Source organism: Indicator indicator, chromosome 30 (assembly GCF_027791375.1).
Source record: "Indicator indicator isolate 239-I01 chromosome 30, UM_Iind_1.1, whole genome shotgun sequence".
Classification (NCBI taxonomy): domain Eukaryota; kingdom Metazoa; phylum Chordata; class Aves; order Piciformes; family Indicatoridae; genus Indicator; species Indicator indicator.
This window is the reverse complement of record NC_072039.1, coordinates 12,611,357-12,637,444: the sequence shown is the minus strand read 5'-3', so window position 1 is coordinate 12,637,444 and position 26,088 is coordinate 12,611,357. Positions and strand designations below refer to the sequence as shown.

The following is a 26,088-nucleotide window of genomic DNA, read 5'->3' as shown; positions in this document are numbered from 1 at the left end:
ATGGACAGAGCCTGGGTCTACCTGGTGACAGGAGGGTGTGGGTTTATTGGGGAGAAGATTGTGGAGCTCCTGGCACAGCAAGACTACATCAAGGAAGTCAGAGTTTTTGATTCAGTAGCAAGAGAAGAAGTTGAAAGGTTCACCACAGGTAAGAAAAGAGCAGCAGCTTCCATTGAGAGCCTTTGCAGGGTGAAAAAATGGCTGGAGGGCAGGACCCAAAGAGTGAGGGGGAATGGAGTCCACTCCAGTTGGTGGCTGCTCACAAGTGGAGTCCCCCAGGACTCAGCACTGGGGGCAGCTCTCTTTAATGTTTTAATTGATCATCTGGACAAGGGGATGGAGGCACCCCCAGGGAGTTTGCAGATGGCATCAAATGAGCTGGGTGTGTTGATCTGCTTGAGTGCAGGAGAACCTGAACAGGCTGGATCCATGGGTCAAGGCCAATGGGATGAGGTTCAACAAGGCGAAGGGCTGGGTCCTGACCTTGGTCACAACAACCCCATGAACACTCCAGGCTGGGGGCAGAGTGCCTGGAAACTGCCTGGTGGGAAAGAACCTGGGGGTGTTGGTTGCCAGTGGCTGAAGATGAGCCAGGGAGTGCCCAGGTGGCCAAGAAGGTCACCAGAGCCTGGCCTGGATCAGCAATGGTGTGGTGTGGCCAGCAGGAGTACAGACAGGATCATCACCCCTGTGTTGGTGAGGCCATAGCTCAAATCCTGGGTTCAGTTTTGGGCCCTCACTCCAAGAAGGACACTGAGGGGCTGGAACATGTCCAAAGAAGGGCAGCAAAGCTGGGGAAGGGTCTGGAGCACAAATCCTGTGAGGTGCAGCTGAGGGACCTGGGGTTGTTCAGTCTGGAGAAAAGGAGGCTGAAGAGAGACCTCATTGCTCTCTACAGCTCCCTGGGAGGAGGCTGGGGCCAGGTGGGGGTTGGGCTCTGCTCCCAAGGAACAAAAACCAGGAAAGGAGCAGTGGCCTCAAGTTATGTCAGGTTGGAGATGAGGAACAATTTCCTCCCCAGAAGGGCTGTCAAGCCCTAGAACAGGCTGTCCAGGGCAGTGGTGGAATGCCCATCCCTGGAGGGGTTTCAGAGCCCTGGAGATGTGGTGCTGAGGGATGTGGTTTGGTTGTGACCTGGGTTAATGGTTGGACTGGATGATGTTAAAGATCTCTTGCAACCAAAGGGATTCCATGGCTCCATAGCCCCTAGTGTGAAGATGCTAGAGATGCCACAGCTACAGTCCTGAGGTAGGAAGCTGGATTTAACATACTGCATGAGGAAGAACTTCCAGCTCTGAAAGAGTTTTCAGCATAGGACTAAATCAGAGTGAAAAGATCTGCAGAGTGGAGTCCCAGGAGCTAAGTCCTCACTTGCATCAGTAAGGAGCATCCTGAGTACCTGACATGGGAGCCTGGCTACCCTGGTTGCTTCTGCTCCACCTGTCAAACAGCAAAGGGACAACCCCCTCCCCCCATGCCCCTGCACTGCTTCAACCAGTTACCAGTCCTGAGCAAAACAGCTCAATCCCCTGACAACAACAGAATCAAACTCAGCATCTGCCACAGGTACTGTCAAATCCATGCCAGAGACACCATCCTGTGCTGCGCAGGAGAAGGCAAGAGCTGAGCCCCACCAAGCCTGCTCAAAGGCATCAAGTGAAACCCTCTGGTGTTTCACCAGGGTCAGTCACAGTGAGATCTGCTGGGGAAAACCAACCTGATTCCCTGAATTTGGGAATACCCACCCCAAACAAGCCACAGCAGCTCCCAGCGCCCAGGGTGAGCTAGGAAGCCCTCTCTGCAACTGCCCAGGTCTGCAGCCTGCTCCAAATGTGTATCAGTGTGAGAGCTGAAATCTCCCCACTGACAAGAACCAGGCTAGCTCAGTCTGGAAGCAAATGCAATCTGTGTTCACAAGCAGATCTACAATCTCTGATGCAATGCAATGGATCTGTACAAATAGACACAATTCACAACATTTACAAATAGATACAATCAACAGAAAAGCACAACCCAGCTCCCTTTGCTTCCCCCCAAAGGGGCCTTTCCCAAGCCCCCCAGCCCCCCCTGGCAGAAAGCAGAGAACTTAAGAAGCAGAGAGGCTGTTAAGAGCTCACCAAGGTCAGGGGGTTATCTCCAGCCAGAAGAGAAGAGGAAGCAGCAGCCAGACAGCCCAGCAAGGAAGCTGAGAGCTCAGACTCTGACTGCCCAACTCTGTTTTGAGTAGTGGTTCTTAAACATTTCTCTCTAGACAATGGAAGTGTTTAGAACAATCATTATTTTGCTTTCTTACACCCGGTAGCGATTTATTTACACTCTTTAGCCTTCTCTGCTTGAACTTTGAGAAGAAAAATTAAAAAGACAGTTTCAAACCATCAGAAAAGGAGAGAAAAACAGAAGAGCAGGGAGGTCCCATCTGTTAGGAGCTCCCACCGGGAGGGACACTCCAAGCAATGTCAAAGACTTCCATGGAAATACCACTCTCAGAAACCTTCCCTTGTCTGATGAACTCACCAGGCTGGTTTCCCCAGGCTTCAGGTAGCCAAATTGCCTTCAAACCAGCCATAATTGAGGAAAAAAAACCCTCTTTGAACCTCAAGGAGCTGCCATAAGCCCTCCTTCAGGAGAGGTCTGTGGCCTGGCTCCACAGCCAGACACAGAGGAATGAGGCAGAGGCAGCCCTGAGGGACCATCCCAACCCCTGTTTCTTTCACCCCAAGGCCAGGACCTTCCCAGGATGTTTTTCATTCCTGTCCCCAAGCTACCTCGAGCAGGCAGTTACTGTTGGTGCAGTCTAAGCTGCTACTGAAATCTTTGAGCTCTCCTCTAACCAGACAGCTGAGATAGGTTCATGCTGCCAGGGTGTGCAACAAGCTGCACCATCCTCCCATCTGAACAAGAGAGGGAACCTCTCTGAGGGTGGCAGAGCCCTGGGGCAGGCTGCCCACAGAGGTGGTGGAGTCTCCATCTCTGAAGCCTTCCAAGGTCCACCTGGAGGTGTTCCTGTGTGATCTGCTTTAGGTGACCCTGCTCTGGCAGGGTTGTTGGACTGGATGGTCTTCAGAGGTCCCTTCCAACCCCTCCCATTGTGTGATTCTGTGATCTGATCACCACCACTCCCTTCCCACTCCATGCTCTTTCTGCTTTGGGCTAAACCACCTCTCCCTTCCGCAGCTCCTGCTGGCTCTGTCTCTGGGCACTGCTGTTGCTGTCCTGTGGGAGCAGGTCACCAGGGAGAGGAGAGGCCAGCTGGGGCCTTCCCAGTGCTGAGGAGAGCTGCTGGAGTTAATTCTTCTGTCCTCCAAACTTCTCCCGTCTGCACCTGCCAGCAGAGTTTGGCCTGTTTCACAGTCACAACATTGCTGATGGGCAGTAGCTGTTGAGCTGCCCTGGCCCAGCTGAACTCTTCCCTGAGGACCTGCTACCTGTTCCCTGCTCAGCCCAACAGCTTCTCTTTGTCCCACTCAAATCTCACCTTCTCTTTTCCCAGGCTCTGTTGGTTATGCTCAGCTCTTGCTCTAATCCTCCAACGTACTTCAGGTCCCTCCCAGTCTGATGTTATCTGCTGATTTAATGAGAAATCTGCCAGGTTCCTGATGAAAATGATCAAAAAGGCTCAAACACAGCAATAAGCCCCAGAGAGCCCCAGGGCAGCCACCTACCACAGCTGGCATCTCCCTGGGAACTGTATTTCAGCCAGCCTGATGTGGTCTCCTTACACCATGTTTCACTGACTTGCCTCTGAGAATGACACAGGCTCTCCAAAGCCCCCCTAAAATCAAGATAGATGATACAGGATGAGAGAATCAGAGGATGTTAGGGGTTGGAAGGGACCTCTGGAGATCTTCCAGTCCAACCCCCCTGCCAGGGCAGGATCATAGAATCCAGCACAGGTCATACAGGAACACATCCAGGCAGGACTAGAAAGTCTCCAGAGAAGGAGACTCCACAACCTCTCTGGGCAGCCTGTTCCAGTGCTCTGTGAGCCTCACAGTGAAGAAGTTCCTCCTCATGTTGAGGTGGAACCTCCTGTGCTGCAGTTTCCATCCACTGCCACTTGTCCTGTCACTGAGCAGAGCATGTCCCTTCCTTCCTGACCCCCAGCCCTCAGCTATTGATAGACATTGATCAGATCCCTCTCAGCCTTCTCCTCTCCAGCCTGCACAGCCCCAGGGCTCTCAGCCTCTCCTCACCAGACAGTGCTAAGTCCCTTCAGCATCCTTGGAGTCCTCCCTTGGACTCTCTCCATCAGGTTCCTGTCCCTCCTGAACTGGGGAGCCCAGAGCTGGATGCAATATTCCAGGTGAGGTCTCAGCAGGGCAGAGTAGAGGGGGAGGAGAACCTCCCTGGCTCTGCTGGACACACTCCTCTGAATGCCCCCAGGACCCCACTGGCGTTCTTGGCCCCCAGGGCAACCTGCCCCTCAGTACCCACAGGGGCTGCTGACTTGCCACACCAACAAAGGAGATTGAGCTGCCTTGAGCTGCTCCTGACAAAGTCCTGTCAGCTGCTTCTCTTCTCCCACAGCTGCTCACACACATGGTGCTCAGGGTGCGTTCTGAAGCCCCAGGGGTTGAAATCATGGAACCAGAGAATCCTTTTGGTTGCCACAGACCTTTCAGATCATCCAGTCCAACCATTAACAAAGCACTCCAGGTCACCACCAAACCACAGCCCTCATCACCACAGCTCTGAACACCCTCCAGGGATGAATACTCCACCACTGCCCTGGGCAGCCTGGGCCAGGCCTTGACAACCCTTCTGGGGAAGAAATTGTTCCTCATGGCCAACCTAAACCTACCCTGGCAACTCGAGGCAGTTTCTTCTCATGCTGTCCCTTGACCCTTGGGAGCAGAGCCCAACTCTCACTGGCTCCAGCCTCCTCTCAGGGAGCTGTAGAGAGCAATGAGGTCTCCTCTCAGCCAGCTCCCTCAGCTGCTCCTCCCCAGCCCTGTTCTCCAGACCCTTCCCCAGCTTTGTTGCTCTTCTCTGGACCTCCAGCCCCTCAGTGTCCTTCTTGGAGTGAGGAGCCCAGAACTGAACCCAGCACTCAAGCTGTGGCCTCACCAGAGCCCAGTCCAGAGACAGAGTCCCTGCCCTGCTCCTGCTGGCCACACCATTGCTGATCCAGACCAGGCTGCTGGTGGCCTTCTTGACCACCTGGGCACACCCTGCTTCATCCCAGCCACAGCTGACCAACACCTGCAGGTCCTTTTCCACCAGGCAGCTTTCCTGCCTCTCTGCCCCAAGCCTGGAGTGTTCCATGGGGCCATCAGACCAGTTTTGCTCAGTGCTTTCTTCAGGTGCATGCTGCAGACACAAACATTCTGACTCACACTTGCTGCAGACTGGCCAAGTGCTGTGCTGGGTCACACCAGATTCAGATCTAGCTTCTCAGGGTTCAAAGAGAGGGAAGTCTTCTCCTCTGGTGTGAGGTATCCAAATAACACAGGCATTAGTCAGAGTGTTCCTCAGCTCACCCTGCAGAGAAGAGAGCTTTCCAAACAGGATCCTCAATCCTGCAGGAAGGTGAGGAGCATTAAGGTTGGAAATGACCTCTAAGGTCATCAGGTCCAACCTTCTACCCAATACCTCCATGACCATTAGACTATGTCCTGAAGTGTCACCAGGACTGAACACCTCCAGGGATGGGAACTCCACCACCTCCCTGGGCAGCCTGTTCCAATCCCTGACCACTCTTGCAGCAAAGACATTTTCCTGATCTCCAACCCCAGCCTGCCCTGGTGCAGCTCAAGGCCATTTCCTCTTGTCCTGTCATTAGTTACTTGGGAGAAGAGGCCAACACCAGCCTCACTCCAATTTCCTTTCAGGGAGCTGTAGAGAGCTCCTCTTCTCCAGGCTAACCAATCCCAGCTACCTCAGCCTCTCCCAACCCCTCCCCAGCCTCCTGGCCCCAAGGATGCTGCTCTGTGTCCCCCCTCCCCTCCCTGCATCTCTGTTACCTTCTTTTTCTGCAGCTACCACTCGAGTGACAGTGATGAAAGGAGACCTTCGAGACTCCAGCCTGCTCCTTGCTGCCATGCAGGGGGTCCATGTGGTTATCCACACAGCTGCTCTGGTGGACTACAGGAGCACCAAACCCTTCTGGGAAATGAGAGCTGTCAACGTTGGGGGTAAGCTCTTTCAGCCTTAAATCCACACTCCTTGGTGTCCTCATACAAGAGGCTATGATACATCTCCTCTGATTTAGTGCTCCATTGCCACTCAGCCTCACACATGTAACTCCTGAGAGATGAGAAAGGTGTCCAGGACCCTTCCAGTGGGGCAGTTTCTGCCTTTGTTCCTCTGCCTTTGCTCAGGGCAGACCATGAAGCTCCTCTCCACTGCTAAAGCTTTCTCTTAGACAGTCAAATCTGGGCCCCGTTACTATATAGTTATTGTGGTCAAGGAATCCCAGAACCACAGAATCCCAGCATGGCATCATTTAGAAGGGACCTCTGGAGATTGTCTAGTCCAGGCCCTCTGCTAACATAGGTACATCTGGATCAAATTGCAGAGGAACACATCCAGATGAGTTTTGAAAGTCTCCAGAGAAGCAAACACTGCAAGCTCTCTGGGCAGCCTGGTCCAGTGTCCATCACCCCAAAATACTCCCCAGTAGAGGACTACACCACTGGAACTTGCATCCACACTATAAGAATGATGCTCAAGTGAAGTCTTCTGTGTTCTAGCTTGTCCAGGTTGTCCCTTCCCCTCTCAGTAGCTGGAGGTGAAAAGAGCCCAGCCCCATCCTCACGACCTCCACCCTTCAGATATTGATCCCCTCTCAGTCTGCTCTTCTCCAGGCTAAAGAGTCCCAGGTGCCTCAGCCTCTCCTCCTAGGAGAGAAGCTCCAGTCAGCTTTCACTGATGGCACTGAGGTGGTTCAGAACATGCCTACAGAAGTATGAAACTGCTCAGCATGTGAGAAGGACAGCAATTAAAAGTTAACCTCCTTCAAGACACCTTAGAGTGTGCCAGAGACTTCCAGGGGGAAATGCCCTCCAATATCCAGTTTTGGATTAGTGGTGGGATTGTGAGCTCCAGTTGAGCAATTGCACTTGATGACTTCAAAGCTCTCTTCCACTTTTGTGATTCTGTAATCCCAGACTCCCAGCACTGTGGGGTTGGAAGGGACCTCTGGGGACCATCCAGTCCAACCCCCCTGCTAAAGCAGGGCACCCACAGCAGCTTGCTCACAATGTCCAGGTGGTTTTGGAATCTCTCCGGAGAAGGAGACTCCAGAATCTCTCCACACAAAGAGACTCCACAACCTCTCTGGGCAGCCTGCTCCAGGGCTCCAGCACTCTCAAAACCCCCAGCAGTGCCAGCCCAGAGCAGCTGAACTGCACCCACACTGTACCAAGGAGGTGGTTTGAATCCCACTCAGAGCTCACAACCTCTGCCTGCCTCCAAGCCATGCACACCTGAGAGCTCCACAATGTTTTCTTCCTATCACCAGAAGCTACCTTCCTGTGGGGGGTGAGACCTGCTTGTAGAAAATTTGTTCATAAATCTGAGGATAATCTGTTCATAAAGCAGTGGGTATAAAAATAATGAAATCCCCATTAGAGCAGCAATCCCAAGGGCATCTCAGGCTGTGGGCTGCTCAAAGAGTTGGTACCCAACTTTCAGGCACATTTTTATCTATCTCTCTTTCAAATCCAATTACTGCTTAGGGCTTCTCCTATTTGCTGATACATTCAAGGACAACATTTGAGTTCCACCCTTCCCTTCACTGCTGGAGATGTTTTCAAACCCAGATGCTTTTAGGAGCCTGCACTGTGTGTGTGTGCACTGAGAACACTCAGAGCCCCAGGGCTCCTGCTGCCTGTTAATGGCTTTGTGACTCTTCCTCCTTTTCTGCTTGCTAGGAGCAAGATACTGCCGTGTGGTGGGGCTTGGGCAGGTAGCAAGGAATACTGGAAACTGCCCTATGCAGCAAACCAAGCCTTGGACTTGGGGGTTGCTGGTGCAGGAGAAGCTCACCAGGAGCCAGCAGTGAGCACTTGCAGCCCAGAGAGCCAACCAGAGCCTGGGCTGCATCAGGAGAAGTGTGGCCAGCAGGTCAAGGGAGGTGATTCTCCCCCTCTGCTTCACTCTGCTGAGACCTCACTTGGAGTACTGCATCCAGTTCTGGAGCCTCTGTTACAAGAAGGATCTGTAAGTGCTGGAAGGTGTCCAGAGAAGGGCCATGAGGATGAGCAGAGGGCTGGAGCTGCTCTGCTCTGGAGACAGCCTGGGAGAGTTGGGGTTGTGCAGTTTGGAGAAGAGAAGGCTGTGAGGAGAGCTTCTTGTGACCTTCCAGGATCTGAAGGGGGCTCCAAGAAAGCTGGGGAGGGACTTTTGAGGGTGTCAGGGAGTGATAGGACTGGGGGCAATGGATCCAAGCTAGAGGAGGGGAGATTCAGATTGGATGTCAGGAAGAAATTCTTCCCCATGAGGGTGGTGAGAGACTGGCACAGGTTACTCAGGGAGGTGGTGGAAGCCTCATCCCTGGAGGTTTTTGCAGCCAGGCTGGATGTGGCTGTGAGCAACCTGCTGTGGTGTGAGGTGTCCCTGCCCATGGCAGGGGGTTGGAACTGGGTGATCCTTGAGGTCCCTTCCAACCCTAACAATTCTATGATTCTATGAAACCTCTTACGGATCTAGAGTCACAGAATGCCAGGTTTGAAGGCTCCTCAAGGATCATCTGGCCCAACCATTCTAGGTAACAGTAGAGTTGAAATGAGCTGGCCCAGCACCCTGTCAAGCTCAGTCTTCAAACTCTCCAATTCATAGATGGCATTGGGTTGGAAGGGATCCTCTAAGGTCATCTTCTCTAAGCCCCCTGCAGGCAGTAGGCACATCTCCATCTAGAGCAGGGCCACAGCAAGTCTGATCTTGAGTGTCTCCAGGGATGGGATCTCAACCACCTCCTTGGACAGCCTGTTCCAGTGTCTCACCACCCTTTCTGTGCAGATCCTCTTCCTGATGTCCAACTTAACTCTGCCCTCCTCCAGTTTCAAACCATTGCTCATCGTGAGCCCTTCTAAGGATTCCCTCCCCAGCCTGCCTGTAGATGCACACCACACATGCCAAGTTTTTTCCAGCATGGCTTGTGACCAAGTGTCCCCTTGAGCAGCACAGTCTGAGGTGTCTGAGCAGCACAGCCTTATTTGCAGACAAACTGTGCTGCCTTTCTGCCTCCCCTTGGATGGCTTCACACAAACCTCCCTGAGATGAGGCTGCTGCCCTCACTAGAACTTTTTGACATCTTGCATTGAGAGATCAAAGTTTTCCATTGAACTCATGAATTGTATTTGATACCTGCTGTAGGCTGTGGAAGAAACTAAGGTCAGGCCAGGTCAAGTCTGTAACCCTCTAGCTGGCTCCTCTTGGAACACAGAAATACATCCAATTACTGCCTGAAGCCCAACAATTTGTGGCTAAATTGGATGATGCCTTTTCAAAAGCCTGGTTGCCCAGAATGAAGGGCTGGGAGTTCCTGGGCCAGCTACCCTGTCCTTCAGCAAGCCATAACCATGCTGGAAAGTATCAGTGTGGCTGTGGCAAATTACCACTTCTGCCCCAAATTTACATCTTCTGCTTTGATCCTCTCCTCTGTTTCAACCACTGCTTGCCCAATCCTGTTGTAGCCTGCTTGAGTAGCCTGAAGAGAGAGCCCTCTTCTGCAAAAACTATTCTTTCCATCCAGTGACTTAAAGACTTTTTAATCTGCTTTTTTGTTATGCTGAATGGATTTTAACTCAGATGTTTCCAGCAGTGTTTCTCAACAGGGGTTCTCAGTTAACTTTACATATTGTGATAGGCTCCTGGAGGAAATAAATTGATTCTTTCCCACCAAGTCTTCACTTTGATTCATGCCCTCTGAAATGATCCTAAACTCCAGGATTTGCCTGATGATGTCAGATTGTGTCTGTAACATATTATGTCCCTGTGTAACAGCAGAGGAAATGACCACAAGTCCTTCCCATGCAAGGACTGCAGCAAAGCTGAATGGCAAAGACTGTTAGCCAGGTATCAATGATTTGGGGATTTCTAGAATCCAGCCCTGTGAGCAGCTTCCTTTATGCTTTGCTTATCAGACTGAAGATGCTCAGTGTGCAGCCATGGTTATCATAGAGGCATAGAATAATTAAGGTTGGGAAAGACCTTTATGACTGAGTCCAGCTGTAACCCAACTGCTGTGAGCACTAAACCACATTATAGATTCCTAGGATCATAGAACTGCTTGGGTTGGAAAAGGCCTCTGAGGTATTCCATAGGATCATCAACCCCACACCACCATGGCCACTGAAGCATGGCCCCTAGTGCCATGACCACACATTTCTTGAACACCCCCAGGGATGGGGACTCCACCACCTCCCTGGGCAGCACCAAAGACATTTTTCCTAATCTCCAACCTAACCCTCCCCTGGCACAACTTCAGGCCATTTCCTCTCTTCCTGTCACCTGAGACTAGGGAGAAGAGACCAACCTCCACCTCACTCCAACCTCTTTTCAAGTAGCTGTAGAGAGCAGTGAGGTCTCCCTTCAGCCTCCTCCAGATGAAGCAATTCCAGTTCCCTCAGCCTCTCCTTATCCTAAAGTACCACATCCACAGCTTCTTGAACACCTCCAGGGATGGGGACTCCAACACCTCCCTGGACAGCCTGTTCCAGTCCCTGACCACTCTTTCAGAAAGGAAATCTTTCCTAATCTCCTCCCCTGGCACAACCCAAGCCCACTGCCTCTCACCCTACCACCGCTTACCACTGCTGTTGTCATTGAGGTTCTCAGAGCATCAACTTGAGTCAAAACCACAATGAACACAAAAAACATCCCTGGAGAAGTCACGAATCATTTAAAGCCATCCTCCAAACTCCCAAACCCAGCCACACACCCCCTCCCCCCCCCCCCCCCCCCCCCCAGACCCACAAGTTCAGCCAGAACCTCTCTTAAACCTCTCTTAAATATCCAGCCTAGACCTCCCCTGGCACAGCTTGAGACTGTGTCCTCTTGTTTTGCTGCTGGTCTCCCAGGAACCCAGCAGCAGAAGGAGGGGACACAGCCTCAAGCTGTGCCAGGGAAGGTCTAGGCTGGGTGTTAGGAGGAAGTTCTCCACAGAGAGAGAGATTTGCCATTGGGATGTGCTGCCCAGGGAGGTGGTGGAGTCACCATCCCTGGAGATGTTCAAGAGAAGCCTGGATGAGGCACTTAGTGCCATGGTCTGGTTGATTGGATAGGGCTGGGGATAGGTTGGACTGGAGGATCTTGGAGGTCTCTTCCAACCTGGTTGATTCTATGATTCTAAACTGAGCAGAGGCTCCAAGGATGCTGAAGGGAGTGGAGCAGTGCCCTGTGAGGAGAGGCTGAGAGCCCTGGGACTGTGCAGGCTGGAGAGGAGAAGGCTGAGAGGGATCTGATCAATGTCTATCAATAGCTGAGGGCTGGGGGTCAAGAGGGAGGGGACAGCCTCAGCTCACTTGTGCCCTGGGATAGGACAAGGGGCAATGGATAGAAACTCCAGCACAGGAGGTTCCACCTCAACAGGAGGAGGAACTTCTTCCTCACTGTGAGGGTCACAGAGCCCTGGAGCAGGCTGTCCAGAGAGGTTGTGGAGTCTCCTTCTCTGGAGCCTTTCAAGCCCCATCTGGATGTATTCCTGTGTGACCTGTGCTGGATTCTGTGGTGCTGCTCTGGCAGGGGGATTGGACTGGAAGATCTCCAGAGGTCCCTTCCAACCCCTAACATCCTGTGAGCTGTGAAACCATGCTTCAGACTGATCTGGATTTTGTGTGGGGTTGTAAGCTGCCTACAATATGTGATTGAAAACTCTGCAGCCATCAAGAGTCTGCTGCAGTGGTTTCACCCTACAGTCATCCTGCAGAACTTCTACAGAGCGATGTGTGCAACCAAACCCTTTTGCCAGGAGGTTGCAATTCCCCATCTGACAGTCTGCTCACGAGTCAAAAGCAGATGGAAATCATGGAGCTTTGCTCTGCAGAGCTGTCAGCTTCCTTCTTATTGGCAACCATTGGCTCCAAGCCAAGTCAGTTGTCAATAGCCACAAAGGTGAAGCCACCTCCATAGCCATAGCTCTGACTGCTGCTCCCATGCTAGAAACCATCCAGCCCTGTGCAAACAGACCTGAGGAGAAAGGTCTGACCAGAAAGGGTTCTCAGGCATTGGCCCAGGCTGCCCAGGGAAGTGGTGGAGTCCCTGGAGGGGTTTAAAAGCTGTGTGGATGTGGTGCTGAGGGATGTGGTTTAGTGGCAGTGGTGGAGCTCTGGGTGAGTTGTTGGACTTGGTGATCTCAAAGGTCTCTTCCAACCTCAGCATCTCTATGAGTCTAACTGCAGCCTTGCCCTGTGGTTTTAACTCTTTTCAACCACAAAATAGATGGATCTGTTCCAAGCCAGGATCTCAAGCCTGGAAATCACTTTGTATTTACAGAGCAGGAATAAAGGCAAAGGTGGGCTCATGTTTGTCCTTCCCCACCTGCCCCACAGGTACTGAAAATGTTTTAAGGGCCTGCTGTGCCCTGAGCATCCCCTATGTTGTCTACACAAGCTCCATTGCTGCAGTGGGACCCAACACATCCTGTGAACCCATGTTCAGGTAAGGCTGGGCAGATCTGCTCCAGCACTCTGGATTTCTGGTTAGACAGAGGTGAAATTGCAACCAGGTGGAGATTTTTGCTGTGGCTTCAAAGGAGTAGATGCATGCTCACCTCCACAGAACCCCAGTTTGGTGGGGCTGGAAGGGACCTCTGAGGATCATCCAGTCCAACCCCCTGCTCCAGCAGGGCACCCGCAGCAGCTTACTCAGGATCACAGTGTCCAGGGGGGGTTGGAAGCTCTCCACACAAGGACACTCCACAACCTCTCTGGGCAGCCTGCTCCAGGGCTCTGAACTCTGCTTGCAGGAAAGAAGTTCTTACCTACACCATTCCTTATGTCCCTTCCTGTGTATTCCTCCTCTTTGCAAGTGAAAGGAAGCAAAGAAGGAGTTTCAAGAAGGAGAAGAGGAGACTCCTTTGTCACTTAAATAAAAGCTACACAGCACTCCCTGCATCTGTTACTGCCCAGGGAGGTGGTAGAGTCACTGTCCCATGTTCAAAACCCACATGGACATGGCACTTTGGGGCATGATTTAATGGCCATGGTGGTGGTTGGACTCCATGATCTTGGAGGTCTTCTCCAGCCCAAACAATTCTATAAGTCTGTGATGTCACGGTGCTGGGAGAAAGCCTGGGAGTGGTCATCTATCCCCAGTGATTTTGATGTGAAACTGAGGGGATTACATCATGAGAACAAGAGAAGAGCCAAGCCTCCCAGTCCAGCATTACAACTGGCCTCAGGAGGGGGCCCAGTGGTGACTGGGAGTCTGGAGGAGAAAGTCTTGGGGGTGTCAGGTGGTGACAGACTCCCCAGGAACCAGCAATGGTCCCTGGCAGCCCAGCAAGCAGCTGTGTGCTGAGCTGCATCCAGAGCAGGGAGAGCAGCAGCACAGGGAGGGGATTCTGCCCTCTGCTCTGCTCTGCTCAGACCCCACCTGCAGCACTGCAGCCAGTTCTGGTGCCCCCAGCACAAGAAGGACCTGGAGCTGCTGGAGAGGCTCCAGAGGAGGCCATGGAGATGATCAGAGGGCTGGAGAACCTCCCCTGTGGGGACAGGCTGAGAGAGTTTGGGCTGGAGAAGGCTCCAGGGAGACCTTAGAGCAGATTTCCAGTACCTGAAGGAGCTCCAGGAGATCTGGGGAGGGACTTTGGACAAGGGCTGGGAGTGCCAGGACAATGGAATGAAGCTAAATGAAGATGATTCAGACTGGAAATTAGGAAGTAATTCTTTTCAGTGAAGGTGGTGAAGCACTGGCACAGGTTGCCCAGGGAGGCTGTGGATGCCTCCTCCCTGCAGGTGTTCAAAGCCAGGCTGGATGAGGCCCTGAGCAAGCTGGGCTGGTGGGAGGTGTCCCTGCCCATGGCAGGGGGATGGAGCTGGATGAACTTGAGGGCCGCTTCCAACCCAAGCCAAGCCAAGCCAAGCCAAGCCATTCTGTGACTGTATTATCAGACAGCTCTGGGAGGCACAGGTGATGCAGCTTTCCCCTTCCTCCTCATCTCCCCCATTCCCACCCAATCTTTTCTGTTCCTCTTCCTCACAGTCCATGATACTCCCTGCCTTATTTTTTTTTCTCTGTCCCCTTTCTCCATCTTTCCTCAGATGATTTTGTTCCACTCACTTTTTAGATGCTTGGGAAGTGACACAGACAAAGCCTGATTGGTGTCTGGAGAGGGTGATGGGTACAGGGGTAATGCTCACACCTCAGCATCCACAATAATAGAAAATGCCTCTGTCAGTCCCAGTGCCTCTGAGACAGCCTCTGCTGAGATGCCTTCTGACAATGCTGCTCCAGTCTTGTTAGCCTTCCAGAGTCTGTGATGGGTTTGAAAAGCAGCAAGAGCATTATTGTGAGCTCTTTGTTACCAGCAGGCTTCAGAAGGGGTAGGGGAAGGCAAACAGGAGCAGAGCTCAGCAGCCCAGGAGCAGCAGGCAGCTCTGGCCCTTTGTGCTGCTGCTGCTGCTGCTTTTTAAAAGCTTTGCCTGGCAAAAGATAAATTTGGATTGAAAAAGAATTTTTAAAAAAGGGCAGTTAATTGAAACTGGAATTTCTAGACAAGCCCCCAGGTTGTCTTGAGCCTCACCTGAGCTTGCAACAGCCATATGCAATCAAGATTTTTTTCTGGCTTCTTTGCTGCTTTGCTTCTTGCTCATCGCCTGGAAACACAGGGAAGGAGAGTTTGGTGATGAAGGCCCTGGGTGTGCAGGGAGGCTGCCATCATTTCTGCTGCTCCTGAGGCAGGATCAGGGGGCTGGCAGCCCTGCCATATGAAGGAAGGCTGAGAGCTGGGGTTGTTCAGCCTTGAGAAGAGAAGGCTTAAGGGAGACCTCATTACCACGGACCAGCAGATAAAGGGTGGCTACAGGTAGCTGGAGACTCCCTTTTCACAGGGAGTGCCATGGAAAAGACAAGGAGGGATGGGGACAGGATGCTGCTGAGGAGATCCCCACTGGGCTCCAGAAGAAAATGTTTCCCCATGAGAACAGTCAGAGGCTGGAATCATCTCCCAGGGGAGGTGGTGGATCCCCCACACAGGACAGTGTGAAGGCTCAGCTTGGCAGGGGGCTGGGGCAGCTCAGTTCAACTCTGCTGAGCTGGGTAATCCTTGAGGGCCCTCCCAACCTGGCATTCTGTGATTGTGTGATCTCTGCTGCTCCTGATGCATTGCTGTAGCACACAGCAAGACCCTGACCTCAGCTGGGATGTCTGCCACACATTAGCCCAGCCTGCCAAGCAGGCAAGAGAAAGGCAGCAGCACCTTCCATGCCTTATGCATGGAGACCTGAGCAGAAGGAGTGAGTGAGCTGGCCAGGCTCAGAGCCTGCTCCCCCAGCATCTCCCAGTGCCCTCAGCTGCAGGTTTGCTGCGTGAACTCATCACAGGCCACTTGCTCCTTCCAAGAGGTGCACCAAAGCCCCACCTGCACCAGGAGCATGATAATTCCTCACATCTGGCAGGGGCTGGTGTTTGACCAGGGTGAAACCTGGGCAGGCCTGGGGGTCCTGGTGGATGGGAGGTTGGCCATGAGCCAGCAATGTGCTCTGGTGGCCAAGAAGGCCAATGGCATCTTGGGGTGGATTAGAAAGGCTGTGGTTAGCAGGAGGAGAGAGGTTCCCCTCCCCTTCTGTTCTGCCCTGGTGAGGCTGCACCTGGAATATTGTGTCCAGTTCTGGGCTCCTCAGTTCAGGGAACTGCTTGACAGAGTCCAGCACAGAGCCACAAAGATGCTGAAGGCAGTGGAAGATCTTCCTTGTGAGGAGAGCCTGAGGGCTCTGTAACTTGGAGAGGAGGAGCCTGAGAGGTGACCTCATTGCTGGGGATAAAGATGTGCAGGGGGAGTGCCCAGAGGCTGGAGCCAGGCTCTGCTGGGTGATGCCCAATGCCAGCACAAGGGACAGTGGTGGAAGCTGAGCCATAGGAAGTTCCATGGAAAGAGGAGGAAGAATTATTTCCCTGTGAGTGTGACAGAGCCCTGGAGCAGGCTGCCCAGGGGGGTTGTGGAGTCTTCCTCTCTGGAGATATTCAAACCCAGCTGGATGTGTTCCTGTGTGACCTGCTCCAGGTGACCCTGCTCTGGCAGGGGGGTTGGGCTGGATGATGTCTTGAGGTCCCTTCCAGCCCCTCACATTTTGTGACTCTTTGTTTCTGTGGATTTCTCTACAAAAGCAAAACAGTAAATGTGCAAATGTGAAGGAAGTCTCCTGCAACACTCAGAGGGCAGGAGAGCCTACTAATGTCAGTCATGGCAGAAGAACAGGTAGCCACATAGGTCTCATGGCTGGTCCCACCCAATGCTTCAGACAAGGTTTCTTCACTCCCCAGCTCCTACTGAGCCCGCTGGATCTGCTTGGCTGAACCCCACAATGGACTAATGCTGGCATAGAACAACTAGGACAGAACAGCAGTGCCCTGCTGGGTGACAGAGCTGATTTCTTGGTTCCCTTTGGAATTATCTCAGCACCTTTGAGGCCAGTTGCATATTTGGTCCCATGAGATTTCTTCCTTCCAGCTATAAGTTAGGAAGCTGAGGAGCAGGTTATCTTCTGTGGTGGCAACCAAGCACAGATGTGAGCCCTACCTGCCCTTAATCATGGCTCCATTTCTCTGCTCTTCTTTTGAGAGTACTTTGCTAGAGATGAAGGAGCAGTTCCAGCACAAAGCTGCTGCTTGCATGTCTTCCAGGAGATCACAGGCAGCCCTAGCACATCACCAGCAACTCTGGGAAAATTAAGCAGCAGCTTCTCCTCTTGGTTTATGGCTCCTGAGAGGCTTTTCTATACCTCCAGTGAATAAAGGAAGCAAGATTGCTCTCATCACATCAAGTGTGGCCAGCAGGGCTAGGGAGGGGATTCTCCTTCTCTGCTCCACTCTGTGAGACCACACCTGGAGCTCTGTGTTCAGTTCTGGAGCCTATATTACAAGAAGGGTCTGGAGGTGCTGGAAGGTGTCCAGAGAAGGGCCACGAGGAGGAGCAGAGGGCTGGAGCTGCTCTGCTCTGGAGACAGCCTGAGAGAGTTGGGGTTGTGCAGTCTGGAGAAGAGAAGGCTCTGAGGAGACCTTCTTGTGGCCTTGCAGGATCTGAAGGGGGCTCCAAGAAAGCTGGGGAGGGACTTTTGAGGGTGTCAGGGAGTGATAGGACTGGGGGGATGGATCCAAGCTAGAGGAGGGGAGATTAAGATCAGACCTTAGGAAGAAATTCTTCCCCATGAGCGTGGTGAGAGACTGGCACAGGTTGCCCAGGGAGGTGGTGGAAGCCTCATCCCTGGAGGTTTTTGCAGCCAGGCTGGATGTGGCTGTGAGCAACCTGCTGTGGTGTGAGGTGTCCCTGCCCATGGCAGGGGCTTGGAAGTGGCTGAGCCTCGAGGTCCCTTCCAACCCTGACAATTCTATGATTCTGTGATTTTGCTGCTCTCCATCTTCTTGTGCTCTTTCCACCTTGTTCAGCATCCTATGAGTTGCTTAAAAAGGTGACTCCACTGCCTTCTCATGTTCCTGCCAGGGCATCCTTTGGGTTGGAAGAGACCCTTAAGGTCATCAAGTCCAACCACTAACCCAAGCACTGCTGGGTCACCATAGTATTTGCTTCAGTCACTCTATTAGACAAAACCAAATCCAGGCCTCAGGAACCAAACCACTCCTGCAAACCCTCATGCAAACCTGCCCATGGACACCTAGAACCACTTGGCATTCCCTGAGGCCTTGTTTCTCCCAAACTGCAGCAGAGAGCTCTGATTTCTACACCTCACAGCCAGTGGGAAAGCCCTGATTAGCTGAGACTGCAGAGGAAGTCATGTAAGGAAGGGATCATGCCCCTGTGCTGGGCTCTGGTGAAGACACCTTGAATCCTGGGTTCAGTTTTGGTCCTCTCACTCCCAGACGGACACTGAGGAGCTGGAGCAGGTCCAGAGAAAGGCAGCAAAGGTGGGGAAGGGTCTGGAGAACAGGGCTGGGGAGGAGCAGCTGAGGGAGCTGCTTAGTGTGGAGAAGAGGAGGCTGAGGGGAGACCTTCTCATTCTCTACAACTCCCTGAAAGGAGGCTGGAGCCAGGTGGGGGTTGGGCTCTTCTCCCAAAGAACAAGCAATAGAACAGGAGGAAACATCCTTAAGGTGTGCCAGAGGAGGTTTGGGTTGGTCATTAGAAGAAATTTCTTCACTTAAAGGGTTCTCAAACACTGGAACAGACTACCCAGGGCAGTGGTGGAGTCCCCATCCCTGGAGGTGTTCAAAAGCCATGGAGACATGGCACTTGGAGACATGGAACTTGGAGACATGGCACTTTGAGCCAGGGCACTTTTGGGCATGGCACATTTGGACATGGTTTAGTGGTGACAGTAGAGTTGGGTTGGCAGTTGGACTTGATGGTCTTAGAAGTCTTTTCCAACTTCAATGATTCTGTGATTCCACACTGGGATGAATATCTGCAAGCCCTGTGCTGCACTCCATGGTCCCTCACCAGCCCTCACAATCTGTTGCAGGGGCAATGAAGACACCAAATACAGTGGGGAAGTGGAGCTGCCCTATGGGAAGACGAAGGCCATGGCAGAAAAACTTGTGTTGGAAGCCAACGGTCAAAAGGTACAAACACCAGGGGCAGTGCCCCAGCACAGGGTGGCTGGAGGGACAGAGATGGGCAAAAAGATCCCACAGCTCAGGTCTGAGTGTGGATCCAGCTGCTGCCTTGACCTGAAGCATAAACCACTTTGTCCTAAGCTTACCAAAGCCTGATACCTCCACATCACCTGGAAGCTGACAAGCTCTGCCAAGACCAGAGGGTGCTGATCCCCTTTGAGCCTGAGCTTTAGGCACCAGCAGCAGTGTGACCTTGGAAAGAGCTGTGTTCAAGTAGGGCCTAAGCACCCAGGTTCACCAAGCTCACGCTGCAGAAAGGGACACTTCTCAGGTGTGCCCCAATGCTTCAACAACCAAAAAGCTTGGTGTGCCCAGGGTCAGCCCCTGCCCTGGCCTGGCTGGCTGCCCTTTTGGGACTCCCAGAACTGTCATAGACTCATAGAATCAGTCAGGGTTGGAAGGGACCACAAGGATCAGCCAGTGCCAATCCCCCTGCCATGGGCAGGGACACCTCACACCAGATCAGGCTGGCCAGAGCCTCATCCAGCCTGGCTGCAAACACCTCCAGGGATGGGACCTCAACCACCTCCCTGCACAACCCATTCCAGGCTCTCACCACTCTCATGGGGAAGAACTTCTTCCTCACCTCCAGTCTGAATCTCCCCACTTCCAGCTTTATTCCATTCCCCCAAGTCCTGATAGCCTCAAAAGTCCCTCTCCAGCTTTCTTGGAGCCCCCTTCAGATCCTGGAAGGCCACAAGAAGGTCACCTCAGAGCCTTCTCTTCTCCAGACTGAACAGCCCCAACTCTCTCAGTCTGTCCTCATAGCAGAGCAGCTCCAGCCCTCTGCTCATCCTGGTGCCCTTCTCTGGACACCTTCCCCCATGTCCATATCCCTCTTGTAACAGAGGCTCCAGAACTGGATGCAGTACTCCAGGTGGGGTCTCAGCAGAGTGGAGCAGAGGGGGAGAATCACCTCCCTTGACCTGCTGGCCACACTTCTCCTGCTGCAGCCCAGGCTCTGCTTGGCTCTCTGGGCTGCAAGTGCTCACTGCTGGCTCCTGGTGAGCTTCTCATCCCCCAGCACCCCCAAGTCCATCTCCTCAGGGCTGCTCTCCAGCCAGTCCCTGCCCAGTCTGTAGTTGTGCTTGGGATTGCGTCGACCCAGCTGCAGGACCTTGCCCTTGGTCTTGTTGAACCTCATGAGTTTGGCTTGTGCCCACCTCTGCAGCCTGTGCAGGTCCCTCTGGATGGATCCCTTCCCTCCAGCTGTCTGCTGCACCACACAGCTTGGTGTCATCAGCAAACCTGCTGAGGGTGCACTCAATGCCTCTGTCCATGGCACCAACAAAGATGTTGAACAAGACTGGTCCCAGGCCTGATCCCTGAGGGACTCCACTTGTCCCTGGCCTCCCCTGGGACATGGAGCCATTGACAGCCACTCTTTGGGTGCAGCCATCAAGCCAGTTCTGTATCCATCTGGTGGTCCACCCATCAAACCCATGTGTCATCAGCTTGGAGCCCAGGCTGTGGTGTGGGAACTTCTTTCTCATGTCCAATCTAAATCTAACCTGCTCTAGTTGCAAACCATTGTTCCTTGTCCTATTACCACAGGTCCTTGTCAAAAGTCCCTCCCTAGCTCTTCTTCAGCCTCCTTCAGGTACTGCAAGGCTGCTCTAAGATCTCCCTGGAGCCTTCTCTTCTCCAAGCTGAATAGCCCCAGCTCTCTCAGCCTGTCAACATAGGGGAGGCTCTTCAGCACTCTGATCATCTTTGTGGCCTCCTGTGGACCTTCTCCAACAGTTCCAGGTCCTTCTTGTGTTGGGGCTCCAGAAGTGGACAGAGTACTCCTGGTGGAGTCTCATCAGAACAGAGCAAAGCAGAGCAGAGGGGCAGAATCACCTCCCTTGCCCTGCTGGCCATGCTGCTTTTGGTGCAGCCTAGGCTGCCATTCCTAGACTCATAGAATGGTTTAGGTGGGAAGACACCTTAAGGATCTTCTAGTTCCAACCCCCCTGCCATGGGCAAAATACTCATTATTACACCACAGTGGTGGAAGAGTTGATGCCACCACAGTGCTAGTGCTGGAGATCCAACACCTCTCAGTGAGCACCACATGGGTGCAGGAACACTATGAAAAGTAACTAAAACTCCAATTGAGCACCTCCTTGAATTATCAGGGACCCAAAAGAGGCCCTAAGTGTCCAAAGCACCTCTGCAGATGTTGAGTCCTCCAGCCCAACACTCCCAGGGTTTGGTTCTATCTGGCAAACCCAGCACCACTGCAGCTTTCACCTCTGAACCTACCACTCACTGACATCCTTCCCTGGTTTTGCAGCTCAGCAACGGTGGCAAGCTCAGCACCTGCATCATCCGTGCAAACACAGTGTATGGGGAGAGAGCAACCTTCCTGCAGGAGCTCTACTGCCGTGCCAAGGCCAACAATGGTGTCTTGAACTACCTTCAGCCTGAGGACAGCGAGAGGAACAACACCTACGTGGGTGAGTGAGGGACTGGCCACCCAGCACATGGTGCCACAGGGCTGGCTCAGCCACAGGGCATTCCCCAGGTCACCTTAACCACAACATGCCAAGAAGGCTCTGAGGAGACCTTCTTGTGGCCTTCCAGCATCTGAAGGGGGCTACAAGAAAACTGGGGAAGGACTTTTGAGGATGTCAGGGAGTGATAGGACTGGGAGGGATGGAGCAAAACTAGAAATGGGGAGATTCAAATTGGATGTTAGGAAGAAATTCTTCCCCATGAGGGTGGTGAGAGACTGGCACAGGTTGCCCAGGGAGGTGGTGGAAGCCTCATCCCTGGAAGTTTTTGCAGCCAGGCTGGATGTGGCTGTGAGCAACCTGCTGTGGTGTGAGGTGTCCCTGCCCATGGCAGGGGGATTGGAACTGGATGATCCTTGAGGTCCCTTCCAACCCTGACAATTCTGTGACTGTGTGATCTTAGCAAGGTCAAGAAACTGCTGTGAGGAGGCCTCCAGGCAGAGCTGCAGAAGGCATTGCAGGGGAGCATAACTCACCATGGGTTTCATAGAATCATAGAATCAAGAAGGCTGGAAGAGACCTCAAAGATCATCGAGTCCAACCTGTCACCCTAAACCTCATGACTATCTAAACCATGGCACCAAGTGCCACGTCCAATCCCCTCTTGAACACCTCCAGGGATGGTGACTCCACCACCTCCCTGGGCAGCCCATTCCAATGGCCAACCACTCTCTCTGTGAAGAACTTTCTCCTCACCTCCAGCCTAAACCTCCCCTGGTGCAGCTTGAGACTGTGTCCTCTTGTTCTGCTGCTGGTTGCCTGGGAGAAGAGACCAACCCCACCTGGCTACAACCTCCCTTCAGGCAGTTGTAGACAGCAATGAGGTCTGCCCTGAGCCTCCTCTTCTCCAGGCTAAACAGTCCCAGCTCCCTCAGCCTCTCCTCATAGGGCTTGTGCTCAAGGCCTCTCCCCAGCCTTGTTGCCCTTCTCTGGACATGCTCCAGCAATTCAACATCTTTCCTAAACTGAGGGGCCCAGAACTGGACACAGCACTCAAGGTGTGGCCTAACCAGTGCTGTGTACAGGGGTACAATGACCTCCCTGCTCCTGCTGGCCACACTATTCCTGATGCAGGCCAGGATGCCATTGGCTCTCTTGGCCACCTGGGCACACTGCTGGCTCATGTTCAGGCAGCTGTCAACCAGTACCCCCAGGTCCCTTTCCACCTGGCTGCTCTCCAGCCACTCTGACCCCAGCCTGTAGCTCTGCATGGGGTTGTTGTGGCCAAAGTGCAGCACCCGGCACTTGGATTTGTTGAATGCCATCCTGTTGAACTCTGCCCATCTGTCCAGCCTGGCAAGGTCCCTCTGTAGAGCCCTTCTACCTTCTAACAGATCAACACCTGCTCCCAGCTTGGTGTCATCTGCAAATTTACTGATGATGGACTCAATCCCCTCATCCAGATCATCAATAAATATATTGAACAGGATGGGGCCCAGCACTGATCCCTGGGGGACACCACTAGTGACAGGCTGCCAGCTGGATGTGGCACCATTCACCACCACTCTGTGCTCAGCCCTCCAGCCCGTTCCTAACCCAGCACAGAGTGCTCCTGTCCAAGCCACAGGCTGACAGCTTGGCCAGGAGTTTGCTGTGGGGGACAGTGTCAAAGGCCTTGCTGAAGTCCAGGTAGACTACATCCACAGCCTTTCCCACGTCCACCAGGCTGGTCACCTGATCATAGAAGGAGATCAGGTTGGTGAGGCAGGACCTGCCCTTCCTAAATCCATGTTGGCTGGGCCTGATCCCTTGGCCATCCTTCAGGTGCGCAGTGATTGCCCCCAAGACAATCTGCTCCATGATTTTCCCTGGCACTGAGGTCAGGCTGACAGGCCTGTAGTTCCCAGGTTCTTCTGTCCGTCCCTTCTTGTGGATGGGTGTCACATTGGCCAGTTTCCAGTCTTCTGGGACCTCTCCAGTGAGCCAGGACTGGTGGAAAATGATGGAGAGAGGCTTGGCCAGCTCATCTGCCAGCTCTTTCAGCACCCTAGGATGAATCCCATCAGGCCCCATGGACTTGTGAATATCCAAGTGACTCAACAAGTCTCGAACTAATTCCAGATTTCAGGAGTACAACACTGCTCCTTGACCCCATCAACCAGCTCAGGAGGCCAGTTATCCTGAAGTCCTCCTGCCTTACTGTTGAAAATGGAGGCAAAGAAGGTATTTAGAATCTCAGCCTTCTCCTCACCCTTAGTTACAATGTTACCCTCCACGTCCAATAAAGAGTGGAGGCTCCTCTTGCCCCTCTTTTTAGCATTAATATATTTATAAAAATGCTTTTTGTTGTCCTTCACGGAAGCGGCCAGTTTAATTTCTAACTGTGCTTTTGCCTCTCTAATTTTTCTCCTACATGATCTAACAACATCCTTAAACATATCACTAGTTGCCTCCCCCCCTTTCCAAAGGCGATAAACCCTCTTTTTTTCCCTTAAATCCTTCAGGAGCTCCTTGCTCATCCAGGCCGGTCGTCTTCCCCGCCGGCTCGTCTTACGGCATGTGGGAACTGCCAGTTCCTGTGCCTTTAGGAGCTCCTGTTTGAAGTAGGTCCAACCATCCTGGACCCCTTTCTTCTTAAGGGCTGTTACCCAGGGAACTTTCTGAATAAGTTGCCTGAACAACCTGAAGTTTGCCCTCTGGAAGTCCAAAGTGAGGGTTCTGTTACTGCTCCTCCCTATTTCCCTGCATATTGAAAACTCCACTGTCTCATGGTCACTGCACCCTAGACAGCCTCCGACCATCACATCTCCCACCAGCCCTTCTCTATTTGAGAACAGCAGATCAAGCAGAGCCTTGCCCCTGGTAGGTTCACCTAAGAGCTGCATCAGGAAGTTGTCATCCATGCACTCTAGGAACCTTCTGGACTGTCTCCTCTCTGCTGAATTAAGTTCCCAGCAGATGTCTGGTAGGTTAAAGTCCCCCACAAGGACAAGGTCTGATGATCTTGAGACAGCTTCCAGCTGCTTATAGAATATCTCATCGGCCTCCTCGTCCTGGTTGGGTGGTCTATAACAGACTCCAACCAGGATGTCAGTTTTGTGCGGCCTCCCTCTGATTTTAACCCACAAGCATTCAACCCTTTCATCTGCAACCTCAAGTTCTGAGGCATCAAAGGATTCCCTAATATACAGGGCCACCCCTCCTCCTCTTCTCCCTTGCCTGTCTCTCCTAAAGAGCTTATAACCCCCCAGTGCAGTACTCCAATTGTGAGAATCGTCCCACCATGTTTCTGTGATGGCAACTACATCATGGTTCTCCTGGTGAACCAAGAGTTCCAGTTCCTCTTGTTTGTGGCCCATACTGTGTGCATTGGTGTACATGCACTTCAGCTGGGCTGCTGATTTCACCAGTTTGTGTGGTCCTCCCTCCTCTCCAGGGAGACTGGTTTCCACACCCACCCCCTTCAGACCTAGTTTAAAGCCCTCCCAATGAGTCCTGCCAAGCCCAGTGCCAGCACCCTCTTACCCTTTCTAGATAAATTCAACCCAACTTGGTCCAGCAGGTCAGGTGCAGTAAGAGTTTCATTCCTTCTCTGCAGCACACTTGGATGTCTTTCTCCGAGAGTGCAGCTGACAGTAGTCTGGAAATGCTGTTAGGGAAGGATCAGGCCTAGATAGCTCAAGTGACTTCTTCTGCTTGCAGCAGAGCCAGGGGAAGAGCCCTAGAGCAGTGCCTCCCATTCATCCTGCTGGCGCTACAAAACGCTGCCCTTCTGCCCTGCATGAGCTCTGATCACAGGGCACATGAATCGTCCAGCTCCAAGGGCAGACCAAGGGTTGAAGGGACCTTGGAGGTCTGGTTTAACTACTCAGTCTCTCTGCAGTACAGCTGAGCAGCACGAGGAGTGCTCTCCCTGCTTCACAGTGCTGGAGCCAGCAGATCCAAAGTACTTATTCTACAGTAACCAGGGAAATTCAGCTCCTCCTGAATTCTCGTTGTCCTCCCCCTCTTGTTTCTCCAGGGAACGTTGCATGGATGCATGTTCTTGCAGCAAGGAACCTGCAGCTGAACCCAGACTTGCTGGCAGGACAAGTGTACTATTCCTATGATGACACTCCAACAAGGAAGGGTTTTCTGATCCAACACCAGCTGCTGTCCTCTGCAGACCCCTCAGTGAGACTGGGCTCACACATCCCTTACTGGAAGGTGTGGCTGATGATACAAGTGCACAGGATCATGAAGCTCATCCTGTATCCCTTCTGGAAGCCACAGCCTTCCCTCAGCTTGCCTTTGCTGAACACAATCGTCACCACCTTCTCCTATGAGACAGACAAAGCCTCCAGGCACTTTGGCTACAAACCCCTCTTCACCTGGCAAGAGAGCAAGCACAGAACTGTGCAGTGGCTGAAAGCAGTGGCAGGAAACCTGGAATCCCCCAGGCTCCATGAGAAGAGGAAGAACTAAGCAGCATTTGTGGTCAGGAGAGAGCTTCTCCCAGCAGCTGTGTGCACACAGGCACAGGGGCTGTTGACCTCTCTGCTGCCTGGGGATGGCTCCTGGGAGCAAGAGGGATGGGTTTCAGCTGGGAGAGGGTGCACAGCAAACACCTTTGGGATGAAAGCAGTGAAGCAGTCTTGTTTCACAGCCTGTTGAGCCTCTCTCTCTTTCCATACTCAGCAAGTGGACTTCTCCCTTGCCCTGGTTTCATACGCTCAGGGGGGGCTTCAGGGATTATTTGGGGCAAGACAAAGACCAGTGAGTTCCTGGCCTGTTTGAGATCTTATTAAAAGGAAAAAGAATAAATTACCTTTTCCAGGATGTTTCCTGGGGGTTCTTAACATTTGGAATATGATACCTGAGTTGAAATATTATCTCCCTAAAAAGAAGCTTCCAGTCTCTTGTGCTGACTGGGTGG

The 26,088-nt window shown here is 52.7% G+C and overlaps 1 protein-coding gene across 1 annotated transcript; it reads left to right on the top strand.

The window, feature by feature from the left end:
• Positions 1–25,637, top strand: LOC128977010 (3 beta-hydroxysteroid dehydrogenase type 7-like). Its single transcript, XM_054394452.1, has 6 exons — positions 1–148; positions 5,979–6,134; positions 12,495–12,603; positions 18,582–18,681; positions 21,014–21,176; positions 25,195–25,637. The coding sequence occupies exons 1-6, from the start codon at positions 1–3 to the stop codon at positions 25,635–25,637; spliced, it is 1,119 nt and encodes a 372-aa protein (XP_054250427.1).
• Positions 25,638–26,088: the final 451 nt, after the last annotated feature.